Source organism: Pipistrellus kuhlii, unplaced genomic scaffold (assembly GCF_014108245.1).
Source record: "Pipistrellus kuhlii isolate mPipKuh1 unplaced genomic scaffold, mPipKuh1.p scaffold_m20_p_2, whole genome shotgun sequence".
Lineage (NCBI taxonomy): Eukaryota > Metazoa > Chordata > Mammalia > Chiroptera > Vespertilionidae > Pipistrellus > Pipistrellus kuhlii.
In genome coordinates this window covers 168,827,624-168,852,598 of record NW_023425515.1, presented here as the reverse complement: position 1 = coordinate 168,852,598, position 24,975 = coordinate 168,827,624, and the positions used below count along the sequence as shown (strand labels likewise).

General features: G+C 58.7%; 1 protein-coding gene and 1 long non-coding RNA gene across 7 annotated transcripts in view; one reads left to right on the top strand and one right to left on the bottom strand.

The window, feature by feature from the left end:
* Positions 1-2,465: 2,465 nt before the first annotated feature.
* SLC6A9 (solute carrier family 6 member 9) overlaps positions 2,466-24,975 on the top strand; it is a 35,347-nt gene continuing 12,837 nt past the window's right edge. The window contains exons 1-5 of one of the 6 annotated variants that reach the window (XM_036445007.2): positions 2,466-2,648; positions 8,072-8,187; positions 23,225-23,381; positions 24,059-24,190; positions 24,589-24,862. In XM_036445007.2, coding sequence (XP_036300900.1) covers positions 8,158-8,187; positions 23,225-23,381; positions 24,059-24,190; positions 24,589-24,862 — 593 coding nt within the window. In that variant the 5' untranslated portion in view covers positions 2,466-2,648; positions 8,072-8,157. Of the gene's footprint in view, positions 2,649-2,862; positions 2,900-8,071; positions 8,188-16,302; positions 16,576-23,224; positions 23,382-24,058; positions 24,191-24,588; positions 24,863-24,975 lie in introns of those variants that run through there. The other 5 variants (XM_045584734.1, XM_036445008.2, XM_036445009.2 and 2 more) reach the window with 5 other exon arrangements.
* LOC118722893 overlaps positions 2,841-24,975 on the bottom strand; it is a 28,104-nt gene continuing 5,969 nt past the window's right edge. The window contains exons 2-3 of the long non-coding RNA XR_004989160.2: positions 13,603-13,612; positions 2,841-3,254 (exon numbers count right to left, since the gene is read on the bottom strand). This is a non-coding gene — a long non-coding RNA (uncharacterized LOC118722893). The remainder of the gene's footprint in view (positions 3,255-13,602; positions 13,613-24,975) is intronic.

The following is a 24,975-nucleotide window of genomic DNA, read 5'->3' as shown; positions in this document are numbered from 1 at the left end:
TACCAGACACACACCTACACTGATTCGGTGAGTCCCGGCAGAGGCCTTGATCCTGCGGGCTGGTGACAAGCAAGGAAGCCAGCCAGCACTGGGGATCTGACGCTGGGCGAGGAAACAGCGCTGTAACTGGAGGTTCCTGAGGCACGCCTCAGCCCACAGTGGGTGGGGCCCAGCCAGCTGCCTTTTCTCTGGCCGCCCTGCCCCAGCAGAGGCAGGCCACGTATCTGACCCCAGGAGTCCTGTCTGTTCTCAGGCCTGATCCCCCCGACTCTGTCCACACACCCTTCCCATCCTGGGAGTCAAATGCCCACGTCCAAAGGATGAAGGTCATCCCAGCTCTGACCTGGGCTCAGCCCAGACCCGCCTCCCCTGGGGCCTCTCTCTCTGGTTGGAAAAAAACAGCTGCTCTCATCCCTGTCTCATGAAAGCAGCTTTTCAAGCTAGGGATCTTTTCTCACAAGCTTCTCGGGATTCAACTCGCTGTGCGGTATCCTGAGACCCTATCTGGATCAAGATGGGCAAGACGTACACATGTATCAGCCTTTCTATATGTGCTCAAATAATACTTTCTATTATGTCATCTGTGTGTCTAAAAAAAAAAAAAAAAAAAAAAACCCTTGGGCAACATCTCTAACTTCCCCAAACAGCCCAGGGGAAATCTTCTCTTTCCCCCACGCAGGGCGCAGGGCCAAGGCCTCCCTGACGGCCTTCCCCTCTTCCTGGTAGGACCTCAGAAGGCTGAATCCTGAGCACCCCGCCCCCAGCCAGGCCTGAGGGCTCCGAGCATCCTGAATAGCCCTTCAGCCTCCTGTACAAGGGACACAAGACACCACACCTTGTAGGGTGTCTCGTGTACGGGGTGGGAAAGCCACACTTTCCCTGGGCCGTGACGTCTTCAGACCCTTCACTGACACAGGGGTCCCTCCTCTCTCCCCCACCCCCAGCCAAAGGGAGAAGGGAAGCCACGGCCCCCTCCTCTCACTTTCTGCCTTGTCCCCACTCCACTGCTTGGGGGCCCTCTTCCAGCAGCCTCTTTCCTGCCTGCCCTGTGTGGTGGCCCTTTTTTGACAAGGGGGAGGGAGACACCAGAAGCAGAATGTATTAGTATGTCCTAGCGGGAGCGGCAAGTGGGGCGCACACACACACATGTACACACACACACACACACACACACTCACACTCACACTCACACACGACACCACATTTCATTCATTAGAATACAAATCCTAAACATCCTATACCTGCCAGGTTTGGCGGAAAGCAAAAATGAAAATCTTGCTTATGAGACCTGCCTGTCTTCTTGGATCTGATCAAGTCTCCAACCGGAATAGGTTGAGTTCTGAGATGGCAGAACCCTGGGGGAAGGTCTATGGCGTACACCCGAGAGTCCGGCCAGCAGGAAGTGCCTGTGCTTGACACCAGCTATCTTGCTCAGTGCCTCTGATCCTTAGGTTAATAAAGTGGATTCTTCCTCGTCAATTCTTTTTTGTTTTTGTTTTTTTTGTCAATTGATCTTGTACAAGTTTGGCATGTGTGCCTCAGCTGCTTAGAGGCTGATTGTCCCCAGGGAACAAATAAAACCTGTTTCCTGGACAGACAATAGTGAAGAATGTACTCAGGTGAGGCTGGGACTTCAAGGACTGTTCTGACAGCCAGTACTTACTGGCCCTTCTCCCTGACAGCTGGTGGCTCTCACGAGGTAAGCAAACGTGGAGCCCCTTCCCACCACTGCCAAGCATGGCTCCCAGAAGGGCTGGAGCAACGTGTTTCCCATAGAAGCATCATTACCTCAGCTTATCCTCTCCATTTCTCGGGGAGGAAACTGAGGCTCACCAAACCTCCTTTTGGCCAAGTCTCCTTCAGCTGGAATTTGGAACCTGGGCTGTCTCCCCAGTGGTCAAAAGGAGGGTCCCTGGAGAAGATTACCCCCTAGAGCTCCAGTTCTGAGTAGGACCAAGGCCTTACCCCAGCTGTGCCACGCCCCCAGCGGTGCTGTTCCTAAGGGAATGGAATCCGCTCAGGCTCCTCTCTAGGGGAAACGCAGGCGCAGTAGGCGGGGGGAGGGGGGGTGCTGGCAGGCTAACTGGAGCCCCAGCCCCCCTAAGTGGCCCAGGTCTTCTGGCTTCCTTCCAGCCTCGCCCGAAGGGGACGACATCTGCTTCCTTCCAGGGCCCCAGCTGGAGGGAAGACAGGCAGGGACGGAGAAGGGGGCTCCTTTGTGGAGCCCACTCCCAGGGGTGAGAGGGGATCAATCATCTGAAAGCTGGAGTGACTTGTAATTTTATTCCCTGGGAGGAGGAGCCTGAGAAGTCGGCCAGGACGGGTGGGGATGAAGGGGGGGGGGGGGGGAGGAAGAAGGGGGAGAGGAGGTTGGGCAGCCAGGAGAGCTGTTCTGGGAGGGGAGGGACTTGGCTAGGTTCTCCCAAGCCTTCTCAGTCTCTAAACTTTCACCAAAGTCTTGGCCCCCGCCTCCCCGAAACCAAAACACAACTAGCTCCGGAGGAGCCGCGAGCAGCAGCGCGGCGGGGCGGGCGGGCTCACTCGGGGCGGCACTACGCCTCGGAGGCTGATGCAACTTTCCCTTTAAGAAAGCCACCTGGGCGCAGCGCGGTGCGGACCCAGCTCGCTGGGCCGGGGGCTGCAGCATGGTAAGGGGGCCGGGGGAGGGGGCGCTGCGGCGCGCGCCTCCGTCTGTCCAGCTGTCCATCGGGGTGTCGGGTGGCTCCTCGGGATGGAGCCCCAGGGCCAGTGTGCGTGCGGCGTGTGTGTCTGTGTGGGGTGTGTATGTGTGGGGTGTAGAGGGGGGTGGCGGGGGGTGTGATGGAGCATGCTTGCAGGCATCTGAGGGTAAGAGTTTGGGTGCACGCACGGGGATGTACGTCTCGCCACGGAGGCCGGGGTAGGTGCGCGCGTCTGGGTGTCTGGGCTGTCACCAAGGAGCTGAAGCCCGCAGGAAAGGCGGTGTGTGTGTGTGTGTGTGTGTGTGTGTGTGTTGGGGGGGGGGGGTGCTGCCGGAGTGGGGGCGCTGCGTGCGGATGCCCGCTCGGTCGGGGGCCGCCGGCGCCGGGTGGTGCGGGGAGCGAGTGGAGCGAGTCCCGGTCCGTCCGGGCGCTGCCGGGTCTGCGCGCCGGGGATCCGTGGGGGACCCGGAACCGGCAGGCCGTGCCTGCGCCCCGCCTGCCAGTGCCGGCTCCATCGCTTCGCCCTGTCGCCACCCTGGCTGCCTATCTGGCCCCTCCAGCCGGCTGGCCTCCCTATCTGCCCGCCCGCCCACCTCCTGGCCCGGGCTGGGTCCCCGGGGGCTCGCCGGTCCCGGGAAGCTGCTGCGCCGGGGAGTCCGGCGCTCTCCTCCGGCTCTTTGTCCGCGCCCCCGGTCGTGGGCTTTGGAAAGGGGCTGGGGCCGTGGCGCTCTTGGGGGGATGCTCCCCCGGGGAGAATCCGCGCCCTCCCCATCCCAGCCTTCCTTCTGGGCGCGCACAGGGCGGGCTCGGGCGGCCACAGGTGAGGGCAGGGGCCTAGCAGCCTGGGGCGCCACCCCAGCCGGCGCCCCGCACCCCGAAGCCAAGGCCGGAGGGAGAACCCGCCGGGCCGGGGCCGGGGCCGGGGCCGGGCGGGCGGGCGGGAGGGGGCTTGCCCAGAGGGCCGGGAAGGGCGGGGGCCGGCCCGGGGGCGGGGAAGGGGCGGGTACCTGGGCCGCGGTACTTTTCCACGGCGGGGGCGGGGGCGGGACCGCAGCCTCTGCACCAGCGGAGAGGCCCACACGTGGTGGCTGATGTAACGCCCGCCCCTCTCTCCCCCTCGCACCCTGATTAGAGCGGACGCACCCCGCTTCGAGGAATCGGGGCGCTCCGGATGGTGCCGCAGCCCCCAGAGCGACCGCACCCCAGCCTGCCGGCCGGGGCCTCCTGGCAGGCTGCGGGCCGCTTCTTAAAGGAGCCGCGCCTACTTTCGTCCAGCTTTCCGCAGGCCACGCCCTCTCGTGGGTCTCTCTTAAAGGAGCCGCAGCCCCGGCTCTCTCTGACAGCTTCCGCACAAAGCCTGGGTCTATGTCTTTGCAGAACCAAGCCGGATGCTGCTGTGGGCAGCTAAATAAAAATTGGAGGGGGGGCGGGGAGGTGTCAAGGAGTGGAGGAGAGAAGGACTTATTAAAGACTTCTAAAGGGTGGGACCATCAGAATCTGGTTGGGGAGAAGTGGGTGAGGGGCTGGTTCCAGGAAGGGACGAATGGGCGACACTGAGCATGCCCAAATATTTACAAGGACTGCAGAGAAAACGCCCCCTTACTTGGCCTGCACTGCGACTGCGGCGGGCGGCACCGCTGTGCCCAGCCCTGGGGACGGAAGAATCCCAGCACTGCCCTGGAAGATCGCTCCCGCTGGCGGGGCGCCAGCTTCGGACACAAGTAACTGTGCTGCTACGCTGTGTGTGACGAGAGTGTTAATCAGATGTACACAGTGTGCTTTGGCGGTACCGTGGAAAGGATGACTGCAATGGGAGGAGGAAAAAAAGGCGGGGGGGCTCTTTGAAGATAGTGACAATGGGACAGGTTTTGAAAATGGATCGGATATATATACAGGTGGAAATGGAAAGATACTCAAGGCATGGTGGCAAGAAACCGCTGGGAATGAGGAATAGTCGCACAGGCCACAGGTGGCCCTGGATAACCAGCCTGGGCTCAAGGCAGAACCGAGGGCCCTTCCCTGCTCCCACAGCCCCTCCACTCCCTTCATCAAAGAGAATGGAGATTATGCTCCCTCCTCTATTAAACGGTGAGGTCCTTGAAAACAGAGAAAGAACCTGACTCTTTTCATTCCCCAGGGAGGACCCTTAAAATGGACTGACCTGACAATACGGTTTGGGGGAGAGGAAAGACTGAGCAATGAGACTAAAGGCGACCAGGTCCTGTGACTGCCCTCTCACCAGGCACCATTGGGTGGCTCACAGGCAACTCATTTTGCCCAACCTTGCCCATTCTCTCCCCACCCCAAACCTGTAGCATTCCTGTCTCCGGGACTGGCATTGGCTTTTTCCTGTTGCACCAGCAAAAACCAAAGACCCTGCCTTATCCCTCACTCCCAATATCCAGTTCCTCACTAATTCCTACCAATGTCATCTTCCATATCCTTCTCAAATCTGTATTCCTTTCCCCACCTGAGCATGACTTTCATACCCAACAGATCTCATCTCTGGCCTGGCCTATTCCTAATTGATTTCTTCTGTGCCATTCTCTCTTCCTACCTCTCCTTTCTCCACACTGTATCTGTGGTGATGTGTTGAGAATGTATTTATATTCCACCAATCGCTCCTCTACAACTACAACTCTGCTTTAAAGCCCAGAATAGCTGTCATGGCCTTCAGGTTAAAGACTAAAACATCTAGGCCCCAATGGCCCTGACCTTGCTCCTCTGTCCCTGCTCATGTTTGGCCACTTCCTCCCTGGCTATCTGAGCCCTAGCCTCAGCGTCTTTCCTACGTTATTTCATTTGCTTAACTACTTCTTCCTCTTCCTCTCTTCGCCACTTTGCCTCATTAACTCCTTCTGACTCTCAAATATCATTTCCTTGGGAAGCCTTCTGTGGCTCTCAGACAGGCCAGGACCCTCTGCTTTAAGGATCTTTCTCCTTCACACCCTTTATCTCGGTCTTCAATGATCTACATTGGAGACACCAGGTTCCCTCATCCCCCCTATCCTGTAAGCCGCAGGAAGGCAGAGACCCGCGGGTGCTTGGTGCGAGCACAGGTCTGGCCCAGAGCAAGCCTGAAATAAATATTTGTGGAATAAATGAATTGTGGCCAGCCCCAAATGACTGATAAACAATTTAGGCCATATCCGGTTGGCTGGGGAGGACTATTGGAGAAAATCAGAGCTTTGGGGCTGTGGGAATATTTATGGATTGGATGGGGAGGAAAATGTGAAGGACTTGCAGTCAAGTACAAAAATGAAGCAGAAACTTCAGAATTTATAAAGGATTGTTAGCCCTGTCTTCCAACTTGAGAATACTGGGCTCAGAGGGGTGAAGGAACTTGCTTGAAGCCATATACCTAGTGAGTGGCAGAGCCAGAATCCCAGGATACCCTGTCCCACAGCCACACTCTTCGTGCTATGCCGAACTTCAGACTTCCTGCTGGTCAATGGCCACCCCTCTACGGGTTAGGAGTAGGTCCCATGGTGCCCAGGTAATGTGAGTCTCCAACATCTGGAAGGGGCCTGGCATGTCATGGGCATTCAGTCTGTCCTTTTGGAATGGGTGTATGGGACCATTTAATATAAATGGCAGAGATGGAGAAGTAAGCAAAACTTTTCACCCAACTCATCCTATTGCAGCCATCATTAATCTGTAAGCACCCCGAGGACATGGACTGTGTTTGCAATCAGTGCTCTGGGTAACTCCGGGTGAGGACAATCCCAGGAGTGTTTTCAATATACACACCTGACCTCAAGGCATAATTCCCAACCCGTGAGATGGTTCTTAGTGCCATCTGCTGTTATTGCTGCCATCACTCATTGTTATTATTTGTTGGCTGAAGAGGGACAGCTTTGGGAAGACAAATGTAGAACTTACAGCTTGGAGGGAGGGGTGTCGTGAGTGAGGAGGACGAGGGTATGATTTTAAGGGAGTACACACCCACCCTGCTGACTTGTCCCCAGAAGACCAAAGTCAGGAGCAGAGACCTCTTTAGAAGGAGTCAGAGAGGCCAGTCTAGTTGACTCAAAAAAAGGAGAAAATGGTGATAAGTTACATTCACACTTGCCACAGGCTCTGCAGGAGACCTTGTGGCCAGGGCGAAGGCTTAAAGAAGCCAAGGCTGATTTGCATAAGCAAATAGCTTTTCCCCTGCTCTCCTAGCCTTCCAAAGACTTCCTGGGCCTTTGGGTGGGAGGTGGCCCAACCCTTCCTGGGATCAGACCCTGTGAAGGCTGACCGTCCTTATCCATCTGACCCAGGATTTTCTTCCTATGAGAGAATTCTTGGAGTCTCCCTGAAGGTTGTTGATTCATCTCCTGAGGAATCCTCAGGTGGATTCTTCTCCCGTGGCCTGTCAAAACCTGCCCTCCCTCCTCTGCACCTAACAGTAAACCTGTGCACACCTGCACCGTCCGTGTCTGCTCCTTCCTTTCCTCGGCTGCCCCTCCAGCCCCACCTCGCCTCTCAGATGCTTCCTACAAGATCTTGGCTGACCCGGGCCATCATTCCAGTGCCTGGGCCTTCCCCATGTCCCTTCTATGCAACCCACACTTCCGCAAGCCCAGCACTGTGCTAAGTGCTGGGCACAGAGGAGTAAATGAAACTCAGACCCAAGCCCTCAGGCAACTCCCTGATTCACGGTTGACGGACTTCAAAGTAACTTCTCTTCTGAGTTGACAAGGACACCAGTGGATGTCTGCACCAAACACGAAGCAGGAAGCAATCTGTTTATTTTGGTTGAGGGACAGGCTACAGAGAAAAGGCACTGTGCACGGCCCTAAAGGATTTGAAGAACCCCACCTGGTCAGCAGCGGGGAAGGTGTTGCAGAGGAGACGGCCTGCAGAAGGTCAGGGGAGCGTGCCCGCACATGGCATGTGTGATGTGTCCGGAGCTTACGGTCCCGGTTAGTGACATAACAACAAGCCCAGCTGCCCCGGAGCCGCGCTGAGTGGCATCAGGCGGAGGAAAGACCGTCCTGGCTGCTGAGTGCGCTGATCCAAACTGACCCTTCTCGGGGAAAAGGTTGAAGCCATCCACAGACGATGAAGGGATGGGACCCTGTCCAGTTTTGTGTTCTTTGTCTTTTATAGAATTGGGCATCTGGAGAATTAAAAATAGACTTTTGCCCCTTGGGACAAGAATCCCGGAGACTAAGGGATGCAGGGGAAGGGTCGGGAGAAGAGCTAGGGAGGAGCTGGTTCAGGATCATCGAGAAAGGAGCAACATGAGAAGCGCTTGGCATGAGGTCGCTGGGGTTGGAGGGAAGGGAGGCCTGCCAGCTGGTGATCTGGGCCCTGCACTACCTGCTCTGGAGAGCCCTGAGGGCCACACAGGCCCTGCCCTGCCTGCCTGGCTCAGTCCTCACTCTGTGCTCTCTCCACAGCTCTTGAGGTCTGTGGCCTGAAAGGTGCTAGAAGCAGAGCCTGTGACTGTGCCCTGGGACTCCAGAGTCCGAAACCCACTGCCACCATGGTGGGGAAAGGTGCCAAAGGGATGCTGGTGAGTACGGGGACCGGACTGCAGGGAGCAGGGGGACATGAGCACTGCCTTTCCTCCACCCCGCGCGACCCTCCTACCCTCACCCCAGGGCCTTCTGTCAGCTGCTTGCCGTATAACAGGAGAGCCTAGGAGGCTCCGTGGGGCCCAAGTCTGGCACTGCCAGGGCTCCTGCGAGCTAAGTTGTCTCAGGCACTGGCAGGCAGCCCCTCGCCTGGCTGTTAATTGGCACCGCAGCTCCCCACCCACCCATAGCAGGGCAGATTCTGCCTCAGAGCCCGCGAGGAGGCAGAGGCCCACTTCCAGTCCTTTCACCAGAGACACCCTGGAGAAGGCTGGGGGTCATCCTGCTGGGAGGACAGCAGAACCACTGGGCTGTCCTGGGGATGGGACACCCCCACCCCGACCTTCACCCCCACCCACACCCCGTGCTCTGCCTGCCGCAAGGAGTGTTTACTGTAAATGTGCTGATCAAGGGGTCCTCTGGCTCTGGTTGGTTTTCTTGTTCATTTCGCTTATCAGAGTTTCCCAAACTTTTGACATATATGTACCCCTTCTATAATTTTCGTAACGCTGAGTACCCCTCGTTCTCATGAGAACGTAGAATTAGGCGCAGCTAAGCATGGTGCAGTGCATATCCCCACCAAACTCCGGTGCAACGAGTACCCCCACCAAACTCTTCCCGTACCCCTGGGGGTACGAATACCACACTTTGGGAAAACACTGGCTTAAGTCCTCTCCTGAGGCCTCTCAGAAAACCTCCCCCTCCCCCTTCCCCAAGCCACGGTCCTTCCTTGCCCAATGCCCCAGAGCACCGGAGAGGTGGTGGTGAGGTGCCTTGAGAAGCAGAGGGCGAGAGCAGGGGCCAGTGAGGGCTTCCGCTCATGCTGATGGCCGAGGAGGGTGGCGCTGGCAGCAGGAACCAGGGAAGAGATGCCAGGTCCTACCCCAAGGGCAGAGCTTGTATTTCTTCTCTCTTGGGATCTTGCCTCAGGGACAAGCTAGACTGGGGCCTGTCTGGGGAGGAAGCTAGTGACTGAGCATGGCCCCTCCCCCCTTAGTGCCTCCCTTTCCCACATCAATTCTTTCTGCTGCTTTTTCTCATTCAGTTGAGTATTAATAGACCAAAGGTCTCTGCTAAGCCTTCCCAAAACAAGCCATCTGTCGATAAAGATTTCTGGGAGTCAATTGACCTGGTTCAAAAAAATGGCTAGGTGTGTCCTAAGAAACATCCAGACCTGTAGATAATTCTTATGAGTTTATTTGGGCCAAACTGACAAAAATTTACGGGAAGAGAAACCTCAGTGGATGGGAAAAGTATTCTGGAGAATGGCAGTTTTGCAGCTTATTTTATACATTATAACCAAAGGAGGTGATGTACGAGGGTTTCCATGGAATGCATTGGTGATAGATTACGGGGGCTGGGAAGCAAAGCAGAAGGGATAAAGAGTAACACAGAGTTGGGCACAGGATAGTTAACAGTTAACATGTACAGCACACAGAGATGGTGTCTGGGAATCTGTGGTTTTGTGCTCTGGTGTGAATGGTTGTGCCCTGAGGGACCTGGGAAAGGGGATTACTCTGACATTTCAAAGGAATGTAGACACACACATACACACACACACACACACACACACACACACACACAAAAAAAAAAAAAAAAAAAAAAAAAAACCAATGGACAGCTTCCCGTAAGGTCAAGATTGACTTTTGTCAAGGTGTTGTGGGCAACAGGTGTTAGACAGTGGAGTCAGATAGGAACTGGATTCAGCAACCTCAGTACTTGAGTTCTGGCTAAGAAAAAATTCAAAAGCAAGACTCAAACTATATGAGAGCATTTTTATTGATAAAAATCAGAGGTAGAAGAAGTAATTCATTGAAGAAATGGGCTGAGGAAAGTGAGGAAGGTAATGGCAATGGCAATGGTAATGGTAATGGTAATGATAATGGTGATGGTAATGGTAATGATAATGGTGATGGTAATGAACGGGGTGGGGGGGGGTGAGCCCAAGGGGTGAGGGGAGAGGTAAAGTGTAGGCTTGCTCCTGGGAGGGACAGCCACTAGATCCTCTGTCTTTGGGGTATTAAGGGAGGAGAGTGTAGGGGAGGTCCCAGGGGAAGATCTCAGTAGAATACTCAGCAGATCTCCAGGTGTGTCCTTTCAGGGGCTGGGTCTCCACGGATAGATTGGCTGGCACCAGAGCAAGGGGTCTTTACCCAGTGCAGCTGGTCCTGAGGTCAGCCTTGGCATTGCTTTTCTGTTTTTGTTGCTTTTCTGGACCTGGAGCTAAACACAGCTGAGGCCTAGATGCTATCTCTAGGGAGGAAAGGTCACCTGGGTGGTGAGGTCTCATCCTACAATTGTTCTTTGCTAGGCACCCAAGGCTTTCCCCCTGGTGACCTTTTGTAATCTGGCCCATCACTCTTACTCACCTCATGTCTGTCTAACTGCTTACCTCAAAGGAAGCTTTTAGTTGGGAATATTTTAAAAATACGTTTTTATTTATTTCAGAGAGGAAGGGAGAGGGAGATAGAAACATCAATGATGAGGGAGAATCACCAGTCGGCTGCCTCCTGCATGCTCCACATGGGATCGAGCTTGCAACCCGGATCTATGCCCTTGACTGGAATCAAACCCAGGACCCTTCAGTCTGCAGGCGACTCTATCCACTGAGCCAAACCAGCCGGGGCTAATTAGGAATTTTTATGTTCAGACCATCCTTATATGGTTACTCTCACGCCTCCCCTGAGCTGGTCAGGTTTACTGTGTGGCCCCTTTTTTGTCTACGGTGGTTCTGCTCCAGCTCAGGGCCCTCCATCCTGCCTCTCAGGCCCGCTCTGATCTAGCCCCCTCCTGGTTGGAACAAGTCTGAATGAACCAAGCTGCTGAACTTATTTCTGAGCTCTCCTGAACTCTGGGTGCTCGGCGATGGGCAGGACCTGCACACTAGCTAGGGGGTGGGTTTTGTGATAGAACCAAGAAAGGCCTCCATCCACTTTCCCAGAGAAGTCCTGGAATTGCCATGGGCCTGTCTAGGAACGTGGAGATTCTGAGCCCCATGAAACCTAAGAAACCCTCTGCGTACTCCCTGGCTGCCCTTCTTTCTCCGGAGTGACCCTGGGGGGGCCGAGGCAATCAGGCAGGAGAGATGTGGGACCCGCCGTGGGCCGTAGGGAGCGTGAATCACCATGTCCCAGAACCCTTGCCAGAGCTGAGCTTCCCGGGGCCGCAGGCCAGCCTGCCTGGGGAAGGGAATGCTGCTCTGGGACTCCGTTCCCAGCACCAGGATGTGCCTAAAGATAGCTGGGGCTCGGCTTCCTCGTGCCCTCTGCCCTTTGACTTCTGCCCGCTGCTGCTTCGTCTCAGGCTCAGAGCATACGTCCCCTGGGCACCCCCGTGGTTGCTGCAATTCTATTCCTGCCTCTTTTTTCAGTTCTGCTGGTGACCTTGGGCTGCGCTCTTTGGCTAGTCTCGGGCCCCAGTTTGGAACGGAGGCCTTCTCCATTCAGTGCCGATCCCTGGGAGACAGCCTCTGGGGAGCGCCCCCTCTGCTAGCTGACCGAGGTAGCTGAGCAGCACGTGATCAGGTGCTTGTTCCCCTGGGGGCACGTGGCTAAGGATGCACGTTTCAGACATCCCCCTCCTCTGGATGTCATGGAGGGGCAGGACCCAGGGCGCTGAGGGCATCCTGGTCAGTGGTTTCTGCTGCCATCTGTGCCCGGTGCACAGGGAGCGGGGCTCCCCGTGAGGAGGTGTCCTCATTTCCATCCACCTTTTTGTCTCTTGTTGTTGGTGGTGTTGGTGGTGGTGGTGGTGGTGATGGTGGGAATCTGAGGATATTTTTCCTTTGATTTTTGGAGAGAGTGGAAGGGAGGGGGAGAGACCGAGAGAGAGAGAGAAACATTGATGTGAGAGAGACACATCATTTGTTGCCTCCCACACGCACCCTGACGAGGGCTGGGGATCGAGCCTGCAACCGAGGTATGAAGTAGAGGTCCTTGATCAAAACAGAGACCGGGACCCTTCAGGCTGCAGGCTGATGCTCTATCCACTGAGCCAAACCGACGAGGGCTCCATCCTCTTGGGCTCTAGATTTGGGTGTGAGGACATGGGACCGCTGGGTCTCTTCAGGGTCCACAGACATCCCGTGACCCCCTTGGAGCTTCTGCCTGGCTCTTCATGTGGCCAGTGCCCCACGGAGGAGCAAGCTGCTTCCTAGCATGTGCCCAGGCCCACATGCCTGCTGCACGTGTCCCTGCCCCCACTCCCAGCCCAGATGGTCTCTGCCAGGCCAGCTCAGCTGCCTCCCTCACGCCTCAGCAGCTCCCAGGACAGGGCCCTGCAGGAACCCAGCTGGCCAGGGTGCCTCCAAGCCTGGGAGCAGCTGGGGTGCTTAAGGGCAGTGGGGGGGGGCGGTCCTTCCATGGAGACCTCATAGAGACCTCATACCTCTGTACACGTGGTGGGGAGGGATGGTGACTGGGGCTCAGAGGACAGAGCTGGAGGAGTGAAAGCTAGGACACAAGAGCCCCCCGGGTCAGCTTTAACCCTGCTGCCTCACACCAAGTACACCAGTTGGCGGCCCCAGGACCTCGCCCATTCATACAGTGTCTTGGGCAGCAGAGACCTTGGAGAGCCTCTTTGGTCTCTCCCCAGAACTCACTGGTTGCTTCTGTACTGAGGCAAATAAGAGCAGCGTCACCGGGGCCACAGCCCTAGATGCCAGAGCATCTAAATTCTCCCAGAAGGCTTTGCAAGCACCACAGATTGCCTGGGTCTGCTCCACCCTGTTCTGCTTTGACATGAGGGTTTGGATACCTCTTGTCTGCAGGATCCATCCCAGGGCCTGGCACACGGTGCATACTCACCCAGCCCAAGTCCCAGCATGTGGCAAGTGCTCAGCTAGCATAGGCTTGGCCACTCCCTTGGTAGAAGGCTGTTGCCTACTAAGCACTCACCTAGCACGAGTCCCAGCATGTGGCAAGTGCTCGGCTAGTACTGACTTGGCACACACTGGCCACTTCCTTAGTACAGAGCCCCTCACACAGTAAGCACCCATCTAGCACAGTGCCAGGCATATACTGGGTGCTCACCCTACTCGGGGCCAGGCCTACATTGGGTCATCACCTGACACAGAATATGGCACCCAGTGCAGGACCTAACATACCACAGGGGCTCCCTGGCTTGGGGCTGATACATGGTAAACGCACTCTAGCACACAATGGGACATGGCAGGATTGAACTTGGCACACAGTGGGCACTCTCTCAACACAGGTCCTGGCACACAGTGAGTGCTTTCCTAGCGCAGACCTGGATTACTGTGAATTCTTCCATCATTGGGTTTGGCTCATAGTGAGCACTCTGCTAACACAGGCCCAGGCCCATAGTGGGTGCTTTCTTTACATAAGGCCTGGCACAGGAGGTGCTCTCCTAGCCAGGACAACGTAGGCGTACAACTAGATCAGTGTTTCCCAAAGTATGGTACGCATACCCCCAGGGGTACGGGAAGAGTTTGGCGGGGGTACACGTTTCACCGGAGTTTGGTGGGGATATGCACTGCACCATGCTTAGCTGCGCCTAATTCTACATTCTCATGAGTACGAGGGGTACTCAGCGTTACGAAAATTACAGAAGGGGTGCACGTATGTCAAAAGTTTGGGAAACACTGAACTAGATGATCCTAGATGTGCAACTATCCTCTCCCCAGTGAAATGAACACTATCTAGATCCAAAGGATAAGGCCTATCCTTCCTCAAGCTTCCTCTCTAGACCCAGGGCCCTGCCCTCCCTTCTCCTTGGTCCCCTCCCCCCCCCACCCCCCTCAGCCCTGACACCCACCTGCCGGTCCTGTGCTCCCCTTCCCCTCAGACAGCTTCCTTGAAGCTCTCCTCCCATCCCAGCCCTTCTCAGTGCCAGCTCAGCAGCACCTTCCCTCAGGCTCACAGGGCACCACAAAGCCCCGAGACTCCTTGCCCCTCTGGAAGCAGGCCCACTCCTATTAAGAAAAGTCAGCGGTGGGGGCTGGGGAGCTGGCCTCCCTCAGTGGGGCTGGAGCAGCTGGATCCCACTAATGAGGCCTCATTACGGCCCGGGCCCAGCTGGGCTGCTGCCGCCTCCTGTCCCCGTGGCCAGAGCCAGAGAAAGCCATCCAGCCAGGGCCGCCTGTTCTGGGCACCCGGCCCAGGCCAGGCAGCGAGAGCCCAGGCCCACCCTGGGTGGAAGTGAGCATTTGGGCATCATGGGTGACTGGGCCTTCCTGGAGCCAGTGGCCCGGCCAGGGCCTTGGCCCTCAGTCTGAGCCTGCAGGAAGTCAGCGGAGCATGTCTGGGGACCTGGCTGCCTGAGGCTGGCCCAGGGAGTGGCGGAGTCCGTGGGGTCTGAGGCCGTTCTTAGAATACTTGCTTGAGCCAAGGCCCGTCTCCATCTTTTCCCCCAAACTGGGGATCAAAAGGTACCGACCTCAAGGGGTTGCTGGGAGGATTAAATGAGTTGCTGTCTATATACAAAGTGTTCAGGACAGTGTCTGGCTCATGGTAAGCACTTCATATGCATTATCTGTTACTAATTATTACTAATGCTCACTAGCTTCAATAATGAGTGGATAGCCGAAACCGGTTTGGCTCAAGTCGGTCTGCGGACTGAAGGGTCCCAGGTTCGATTCCGGTCAAGGGCATGTACCTTGGTTGCGGGCACATCCCTGGTAGGGGGTGTGTAGGAGGCAGCTGGTCGATGTTTCTCTCTCATCGATGTTTCTCTCTCATCGATGTTTCTAGCTCTCTATCCCTCTCTCCCTTCCTCTCTGTAAAAAAATCAATAAAATATATTTAAAAAATAATAATAATGAGCGGATATTATCCCCATTTTAGAGATGAAGAAACTAAGACCAGACATGTTAAGTGACCACATGTTGGTGAGAAACTGGCAGAGCTGGGGTTAGAATCTAAAGCCTGTGTTCCCCCACCCCACCTCCCCCCACCCCCCTTTTTTTTTTAATAAGTACGTTTTTATTGGTTTGGAGAGAGGGAGGAAGAGAGTGGGAGAGAAACACTGATCTGCTGCCTCCTTCCTGCGAGTCCTCCCCTCCGTGCACTGGGCATGAGCCCTGACGGGAATCGAACTGGCAGACTCTAGGTGCATGGGATGATGCTCAACCAGTTGAGCCACACCGGCCAGGGCAGGCCATGTCCTTTTTATTTCAGCGTCACCGTGCCATGCTCCCTTTGGAGTCGCTGCACTCACCAACCCCACCGGAAGGCTGTGCTTTACATCAGAGCTCACGCATGCTTCCCCTTGGCCAACGTTCCCTAAGATCCGATCCTGTGCCAGGCCCTCTGCCCGACAGTGAAGTTCCAAGAGCCACGGCTTCCCAGGGCCAGAGCCTCCTGCCCACTTCCTGGCCGCGGGCCGGCGGTGCTCACCGTCAGGACTGGTGACTGTGGCCTCAGAGAAGAGAAGAAGGTCTGAGTCACGTCCCATCCCAGTCACAGCATCACCTGCGGGACTCTGCCGGCCCACGCACACGCACGCCCAGAGCAGCACCTCGGTTCTGGGCAGCCCCGTACCAACCCCCACAGTCCTCATTCCACAGCCCCCTTGGTCTGGAGCCTGTGGCGACCCCCCTCTCAGCCAAGGCCATCTTCCCTCGGACAGGTGGAAGCACAGTTCCCACCAGAGAAAGTCAGTCACCTTCTCCTCCAAGGTGCCTTGCCATCTTGGCTATTGGGGACCCCTAAGTCTGGGGCAGGGAGCCAGCTCCGGGGCCCAGCAGCCCCAGCCCACGCCACTCTAAGAAGTCTGAGGTGCTTTGGAGCCACCCGACCCCCCTACCAGAAGCCCACCACATGCCAGGCCTAGGGGCTCAGAAGCATCTGAGCCCCAAAGGCCCAGCTCTGGGCGAGAAGTGCCCCGCCCTCCGACACTCTCCTGAGCTCGCTCTGCCTCGCTCTGTAGTTGTGTGTGTGTGTGTGTGTGTGTGTGTGTGTGTGAGAGAGAGAGAGAGAGAGAGAGAGAGAGAGAGAGAGAGCGTGTGTGTGTGTGTGTGTGTGTGTGTGTGTGTGTGTGTGTGTGTTTTGTTCCAATAACTTGCTGGGAACAAGAGAAAAGCACAACAAACCCCATGCCTCACTCCAGCTCTGGAGCACCCTCGCTGGGCCGCGTGGGGACTGGCCGGAGGGGGAGGGCCCGGGGAGGGGGAGGCCGAGCTCCGGGAGGAGATGAGGTGAAAGTAATTGCTGCTGCCCAGCCAGCAGCGGGAGAGGCCGGGGATGCGCAGAGCCGCCCGGAGCTGGCGGAGGTGTGAATGAGCGGAGGGCACGCGCGTGCTCCGCTCCCAGTGCTCACCCAGGATGGCCGCGGCGCACGGACCTGGGGCCCCCTCCTCCCCGGAGCAGGTCAGTCACCTTCCAGGAGGTCGGGCCCTGGTGCCGGGCAGTCTGAGAGGCTGCGCTGGGGGGTGGGGAGAGGGGCTGAGCGGGCTGTGCCAGGGAGGGGCAGGCACGGCCAGCGAGCGAGACAGACACCCGCCAAAGTGACCCAGAAAGCGGCGACTGTGCAAAGGAGTGCAGGAAGAGTTCGCTGTGTGGTGGGGACACGGGGGAGGCCGGGGGTGGTGGGGGTGAGGGCTCCCCCGGCCCGAGGACCTGCTGAGAATCTGCGCTGGGTATCAAAGCTGCATTGTCCAAGCTCCCGGGGAGACGGACCGGAGGTGCCCAGGAATTGTACTAATCAATACAGCCCCATTGTCTGCCAGGCAGTTCCTCCTATGGGGCGAGCGGGTGAGGGGCAGGGGACATGGTACATGGGCTCGGTGGTGAGGGTGGGGGGCAGGAGACGGGGCGAAACTCAGCTGGCAGGTGAGACCCTCCAGAATGGTCACTAGGGCCCGGGGAGGGTGGGTGCTGGCATGCCCTCGTCCCTGGAAGTGAGGGATGGGCAGGGCTGTCAGGCACAATGGGGCGGTTGGCAGCAGGGGTAAGAGGACCAGGAAAGCCACCCGCCATCCTGGAGGGCACCCTAACTTGACCTTCAGGAGGCCAGAGAAGGAGGGACCCCTGGAGAGGTGTGGGTTGGTCTGGGGAGAAGCGTTCTGCAGAGCTGCCCTCAAACCCTACCAGGGTCGAGCACCAAAGCCACTTCCTCATGCCAGCCCGCTGCCAACCAGCGGGGGTAGAGACCGCCCGCAGCCCGGAGCAGGCTGCTGGGCTTCTCTAGGGCAGAGGCAGGGCCCACCCAATGCCCCCCATTCCTGCCCCCAAGGCCTGGAGCAGAGCCGGGCATGACTGACAGGTATGTCTTCTGTCTGCTGCTCCCTAAATGGGCAGGCCGCTCTCTGCCAATCACAGCTCTGGGATGAAATAGCACAAGGCACGTCCTCGCCCTCTCACCTGCTGTATGAGGCCTGAACTGGAACACACACACACACACACACACACACACACACACACACACGGCCCCAGACTCGGGGGTGGGGTGGCTAGAGATTACCCTGAGGTTTTCCTTGAGGAGGAGGCACTAATCCTGTGCACGGATTGGCCTCAGGTAGACGTTCCCATGATCCTGCTCCTCTGGCTGCGACCTGGCTCTTTCCCATACTTGGACAAGAGAGGCTGGAACGCAGAAACTGGTTTGGCTCGGTGGATAGAGCATCGGCCTGCGGACTGAAGGGTCCCAGGTTCGATTCCGGTCAAGGGCATGTACCTTGGTTGCAGGCACATCCCCAGTAGGGGGTGTGCAGAAGGCAGCTGATCGATGATTCTCTCTCATCAATGTTTCTAACTCTCTATCCCTCTCTCTTCCTCTCTGTAAAAAAAAAAAAAAAAATCAATAAAATATATTTGAGAAAGAGAGAGAGAGAGAGAGAGAGAGGCTCAAAGGCTCTGTCACTGCAGAACGGGTGCTACCTGAGGGCCCGCCAGGCCCCTGGACGGTTGGGAGAGAACTTGGGGAACAAGAAGCGAGCGGTGTGAGGAGGCCGAGGGCTCTTCAGAGGCAGCCGCAATTTACCGTAATGCCGTTCTGCTTACATTTCCCCCCGGGGCTCCGAGAGAGTTGCCAGTGATCCGGACTTGGCTCACGGTCAGTCTGGGATGTGGGGTCTTGCCCGTTCTCCTCCGTAAAGTTTGTCTTGGAAGGACTGCGTCCCCTGAGCAAACCCTGGGCCTGCAGAGTCCCAAACAAGCAGCCCCCTGGGTCCCGGGGGGCCCGCCCAGCCGGGCCGCTCCAGGATTCCTGTGTCCTCCGAGGGCAGGAGGCGGGGGCTCACAATTCACAAAAATACCCGGGACGCTGGTCTGGGGGTGGGAGCCGGGAGCCAGCGCAGGGCCGGGGCCTGGAAATCTGGGTTCTCGGCGTCGTGCGTGGAGAGCGCAGAGTCCATCCCGTGGGGCTGGTCACCTCTGACAGCAGCCTTTGTGGCTTCGTTTCCTCTTTCACACTTTCCTGTAGTTCCTAGGTGTGTGTGTGTGTGTGTGTGTGTGTGTGTGTGTGTGTGATAAGCCTAGAATGCTTTTATAATCCAAAAGAAAAGCAATAACATTTTTTTTTTAAGTAGTGGGAACTAATGGAAAACACAGGAGAGAGAGTCAGAAATAGCAAAATTCCGGGCAAGGCAGAACTACGCCGGGCTGGGTCTATGAGGGTGTCTAGTCTCCCCCGCGACTTCGCAGGTGAGGCTGCTGAGATGCCCAGGAGCTGCCCTGCCCGGGTCCCCGGGGCGCCGGCTCCAGAACGCCGGGTTCTGACCCCCAGGGCAGGGTCCGGGCCTGCCACCGTGGGAGACCCGGATTCTGCCCTCCACGCTGAACAGCCTTAATCCCAGAGGCCCATCTAGAGCAGGGCGTAAGCCGGGCAGAGGGCTAGGGGAAGGAGTTATGTAAGTGGCTGCTGGGGGTGGGGGTGTTAACCCAAGACGGGGCACAAGTCCTGTGCAGCGAGGACACTGCCGCCTCAGTGACGGTTTCTCTGGGGAAGGAGGGGGCACCTGAGGGTCACCATAGGGAGAGAGCTCCAAAGCCTGCCTTCTGCCCGGCCTGGGGGAGCCCGCTGACAAGGCGGGGTCGTCCGGTGCTGGAGGCCACCCACCAGGCCAATGTGGGGGCGTCGGGGGTGAGGGCAGGCGGCTGTCCAGGGAGTCTGGGGAGGAGGGGCCCAGGTCACTCTGGTGTAATTCACTTCCAAGGTGTGAGCGAGGGAGAAGCGAGAGCTGTGAGGGGCGGACATGGGAGCAGCCTGGAGCCCGGCCAGGTGGCGGGGCCAGGCTGGTTAGGCAGCCGGGCCACCAGTCTGGGTCACACCGTGAGCACAAAGGGGCTCTTTCGTGGGCAGCTTCAGGGCCGGGGACGGCGGTAGTGACAGTTATTAGTAATATCTGTGATACAGCCGTCCACCCAGCACGTCAAAAAATCCAGTGCTGGTTTGGCTCCGTGGATGGAGCGTCAACCTGTGGACTCAGGGGTCCTGGGTTCGATTCCATTCAGGGGCACGTGCCCAGGTTGCGAGTTCAACCCACAGTGGGGAGTGTGCAGGAGGCAGCCAATCAGTGATTTTCTTTCCTCACTGATGTTTCTATCTCTCTCTCCCTCTCCCTTCTTCTCTGAAATCAATATATATATGTATATATATATATATATATATATATATATATATATATATATATTTTTTTTTTTTTTTTTTTTTTTTTTTTTTATTTTTTTTTTTTTTTAAAGTGAGAGGCTTAGTTTAGGGAAGATCGTACAAGGCGCAAAAAACTATGTGGCCTTGAAAAAGGCTCGCCGGCCGGGCCCTCACTGCCCAGGAAGGAAGTAGCAGGAAGTCCCCAGAGGGCGGCTGGGGAAGGACGGGAACCAGGCTTCCGGGAACCACCTCCGCCGCCCAGTGCAGTTAGAGCTCTCCTCCTCTGTGGTCTTGGACAAAGGTAGGCCAGGGCTGTCCTCCACTGAGGACGGAGCCCTCTCCCGCCAAGACACCGAGCACTCTGGAATGGAAGTCAGGGGCCTGGCGGCGGGCAAGGCTCCCACCAGTGGGGCCCCCAGGGCCGAGCTCCAGGGCCGGGACGTGGGTGCTGCTGGCACCCCCTGCGGCGTGTCCTTTCACGGACCCCCGGCGCCTTCTGCACAGCTGACCCCTAGTGCCGTGGGTGACTTCCCACCAGGGTGCCGGCCCCGGCCCCGGCCCCGGCCCCTGTCCCGGGGGCTCCCCGCCCGGTGTGGCAGCCTGGCCGGCGCCTGCTCGCTTACGCGCTGCTCATTAGCGGAGCCCGCTGGCTCTCGAGGGCTCAGTCAGGCGGCCGCCTGTGGCGCGTGGCAGGGAGCATCCGCGCCCTCCCGGTCCCCTCCGTGCCAGGGAGGGAGCAGGCTTAGAGATCTGAGTCTGTTCCTGCGGCCCCTGGTTGTGGGGGCTGGAGCCAGGAGCCAGGTCTCAAACCGCAGGCCTCCGGGACCGTGCTGTCCGCCGGGGCCTACCCCTCCCCTGGCCCAGGGGGCCATCCCGGACTCCGGTTGTCTCTCTCACAGCTGTAACCGCTGCCCTGAGACCCCACTCGCGTCCTCTGCAGCTGCCCCTGCCCCTGCCCCCACTGTGCCCCTCAGCAAGCAAGCCTTGGGCAGAACGGAACTGTTACTGCAGGTCAATGTAGAGGACCCTGCTTGGCTGGGATTGGTGAGGGCATGAGTGAACGACCCCACGCAGGCCTCACACCCTCTGACAGAAATGCCCCCTGACCTCGCGGAGCTGCTAGGCCTGTCCCAGAGGAGGCCCCGGGAGGTGGTGACAGGCCTGGGCAGGGCTCTGTGGGGCCTGCCGCAGAGGGCACACTTGGGCGGGGAGCCACCGTCTCCCACGGCCAAACAGGCCTCCCAGCCTCTGCCTCCCTCCGGGCGGCCCCCCCCCGACCCCCCCCCCCCCCCCCCTGCGTGCGGCTGCACACGCCTGCGACCTGAGAAATGCCGTTGCATATAAAACTCGTTTTATTTATGTCGTTGATGACTTCTAACTCTGAGGGCGAGTGGCGTGTCTGTTTATTGTTTAGTTCCTGGTGCCTGGGCAGGGCCTGGCCCATGGCAGGTGTTAGTAAATCTCCATGGTCGCACGGACGAATCAGTAAATGAATGCGCTCAGGTTGAAAGAAGTTGCTCCAAGTGCTTCTTCTTTTTTTCTTTTTTTTTTAATGTATTTTATTGATTTTGTTCAGAAAGGAAGAGAGAGGGATAGAGAGTTAGAAACATCGATGAGAGAGAATCATCTATCAGCTGCCTCTTGCACCCCACCCCACCCCCACACACACACACACTGGGGATGTACCCGCCACCAAGGTACATGGCCTTGACCGGAATCGAACCTGGGACCCTTGAGTCCGCAGGCCGATGCTCTATCCACTGAGCCAAACCGGTTTCGGCCTCCGGGTGCTTTTTGAAGGGAGACCCCACAATTCCCCGGGCTGCACCCCAGGACTCCCAAGGGGGTGTGCGGGCCAGCGTCTCTGCTGGGGACAGTGCTGGGTTGGGTATGCAAGACAGCTGCTCCACAGGCTGTCCACGGTGTGCGAGCCCCGAGGGACCCCCTGTGCCCGCGGTGGGGCAGGGGGTGCGCAGCGGGGCCCCCCGCTGGCCGTGGGCCGCGGGTCTGCGTTCCCGGTGCCTGTCCCCGCGGCGCCCGGCCCCGGGGCCTGCCTCTGCTCGCCTCTGTCAGGCAGTGTCAGGGCCGCCGGCGTGCCCGGCACCGGCCTCCTTGTTTACTGGCTAACGGCGGGTGTCCTTGAATGCGTCCCTTTCAGGCCGAGGGCCGGCGTCACGGCCTGCTTCCCTCCGAGGCCCAGCCGCTCTGTCTCTGGTCCTGGGTGTCCTCCACGGACTCGTGTCCGGGTCTCTCTGGGGAAGAGCCCATCTCTACGAGGCTGTCTCTGTCCGCGCCTCTCTGTCGGCGACACTCGGGGTCCCTAAGTCCCTTAGTGAGACCCCTCAAAGCCCCTGGAGTGGCTGGGGTTCCCGCTCACCTGGGAGGCTGGGAGGGGCATGGCCTGGGAAGGAGCACATTGTCCCTTAGAAAGGAACGCGCAGCCACTTCCAACCCGGGTTCCAAAAGGCGCTGCCTTCAGCTCGGCCCCCAGCCAGGCCTGCAGCTCCCCAGGCAGGTCTGGTGTTCCCTTGGCGCAAATCCCCTCCTCTGCCCCTCCTGACCCCCCTCTTCAGCAGCCCCCTCCCCTCCCCCCTCAGCTCAGAGACCCCTTCCTGGAGTCATGCCCTCTGTTTCCCCTAACAGAGTCTATCCTCCCAGTCTGGCATGGGGCCTACAACTCTGGTCTCCTACCCCCCCCCCAACCCCGGCCAGCACCCCCAGCTCAGGGCAGCAGCTCCCCCAGATCCCCCTCCCCAGCCCCGGGCAATAGAGGTGGCTCCACTGGGCTCCCCACCCTGAGTCCCAGGATGCCCTTCCCAGGTCTGGCCCAGCTCAGCTGCCTCCCCTTCCCCTCGCCCCCAGCACGCCCAGCGCCCCCCGGAAGGACCTCAGCGGGGGGAGCGGTCCGGCACCCCTTCCTCCGCGGCCTCCTGTCAGGGGCAGCGTGCTCAGCCTGGCAATGCGGTGGCGGCGGGAGGGGCGCTGTCTGGACACAGGCGCCTTTGTGCCAGCCTGACTTGGCTGCTTGGTATGAAGCTCAGCTGCTCCCAGGTCCTCACCCAGAGCGCAGAGGGGACGCTTCAGAGGCCGGGGCTGGGCGCTCCCCACCCTGGACCCTGGCTGCCTCTCAGCGGCTCACCTGTCGCTCCCTGGCAGCCGCTCCCCAGGTGGGATGGCGCCCTGGAGTGGGTGCTCGGGGGGCTGGGGAGGGGCTGGGGAGGGCAGCCCCGCTTGGCGCCCTCTGGCAGCCGCTCCTCCCTGCTCTCCCTGCTGCCAGGTCCGCGGGGCTCCTGCCAGCAGAGGCGAAGCCCCGTGTGGGCGGGCGGCAGGAGCTTGGCGGGTCCGTGGTGTCCCCGCTGGGGGAGGAGCAGACGGTCAGGCCTGGAAGCAAAAGCCTCGCTGATGGTACCTTCTCTCCTGTCCCCACAGAACGGTGCTGTGCCCAGCGAGGCCACCAAGAGGGACCAGAACCTCAAACGGGGCAACTGGGGCAACCAGATCGAGTTTGTACTGACGAGCGTGGGCTATGCCGTGGGCCTGGGCAATGTGTGGCGCTTCCCATACCTCTGCTATCGCAACGGGGGAGGTACCCGGCGGGCACAGGGCAGGGACCACCCCCTGGGGTAGAGCCCACTCACCAGGGCCCAGGCCAGCCCCCCTCCCACCCCCCCACCCCGGTACAGGCCTCACTGCCCACAGGCAGGCCTCCAACCCTGATCTCCTGCGGCCCCATCTCTGGCTTAGATGCCCTTTTCCCAAGGCCCAGACCACCCCTGACCCTGGCAGTCTGCCTTCTGGGCCCGCCCTGCCAGCCTGCTCCCTCCAGGTGCAGGGAGGTGGAGAAAAGCACCCCAACCTCCCGAGGTTCCCTGCTTTCTATCCCGTATTTCAATAGCACACACTCCACCCACCCCCAAGCAGCTGAGGGACATTCGAGGATCCCAGCACCTAATGTTATGAGATTGCTTGGCTAAGCCATCAAATCCCACCTAACCACGGTGCTCTGGGGCTTGGGTTCTGCTCAGAGCAGATTTCTGGGAGCCTCTGACGAGATCAAAGACAGGCGGGGGGGGGGGGGGGGGGGGGTGGTCTGGAGAATCAGCACCATGTTCAAAGGTGAGGCCTGCTCTGTGCGAGGCACACCCTCCTTGGGTCCTAACCAATGACGAAGGTTTGGCTGTTGGGTTCCAAGCAGGAAGAGGGAGGGGTTCCCCCCCCCCCCCCCGCTGCCCACCCCTGAGCCGCCCTCTCCCCGCCCGCCAGGCGCCTTCATGTTCCCCTACTTCATCATGCTGATCTTCTGCGGGATCCCGCTCTTCTTCATGGAGCTCTCCTTCGGCCAGTTTGCAAGCCAGGGCTGCTTGGGGGTCTGGAGGATCAGCCCCATGTTCAAAGGTGAGGCCTGGGCTGGGCGCGCACACACACACACACACACACACACACACACGCCCTGGGGGCTGTGCAGACTCGCCCATCTGTACAAACACTGCCACCCGCTGTGGAACCCTCACACTGACCCCGTGCCTCACATCAATGACCAAGGCCATGGACACATGCTGGGACCCATGTTTGCTTGGCCTCCACCCTTCCCTCCTACGTACGTGTATAAACAAAACTCCTTCACACACACACACACACACACATACACACCCTCCCCCCGGCTTGCCCTCGCCAAGGCCTTGACCCATCCCTCTGTGGCCTTGCATGAAAGCCTGCCCCTCCGCCCTTCACAACGAGCCTCGCCTCCTCCGGCTGCTGCGTGAGGTAAGGCTCTGCTCTCCGCCCTCCCCCAGGTGTGGGCTACGGCATGATGGTGGTGTCCACGTACATCGGCATCTACTACAACGTGGTCATCTGCATCGCCTTCTACTACTTCTTCTCGTCCATGACCAACGTGCTGCCCTGGACCTACTGCAACAACCCCTGGAACTCCCCCGACTGCGCCGGCGTGCTGGACGCCACCAACCTCACCAACGGCTCCCAGCCGGCCTCCCTGCCCGGCGGCAACCTCTCCCACTTGCTCAACCGCACCCTCCAGAGGACCAGCCCCAGCGAGGAGTACTGGAGGTGAGGCCCCCCGGGGACCTGGGCTGCAGGGACGCCTGGTGCCACCCCGCGGCCCTCCCTCTCGCCGCTGGGCAGCCGTCCGCAGAGCTGGTAGGGTGCCTGCTGCATGGCCA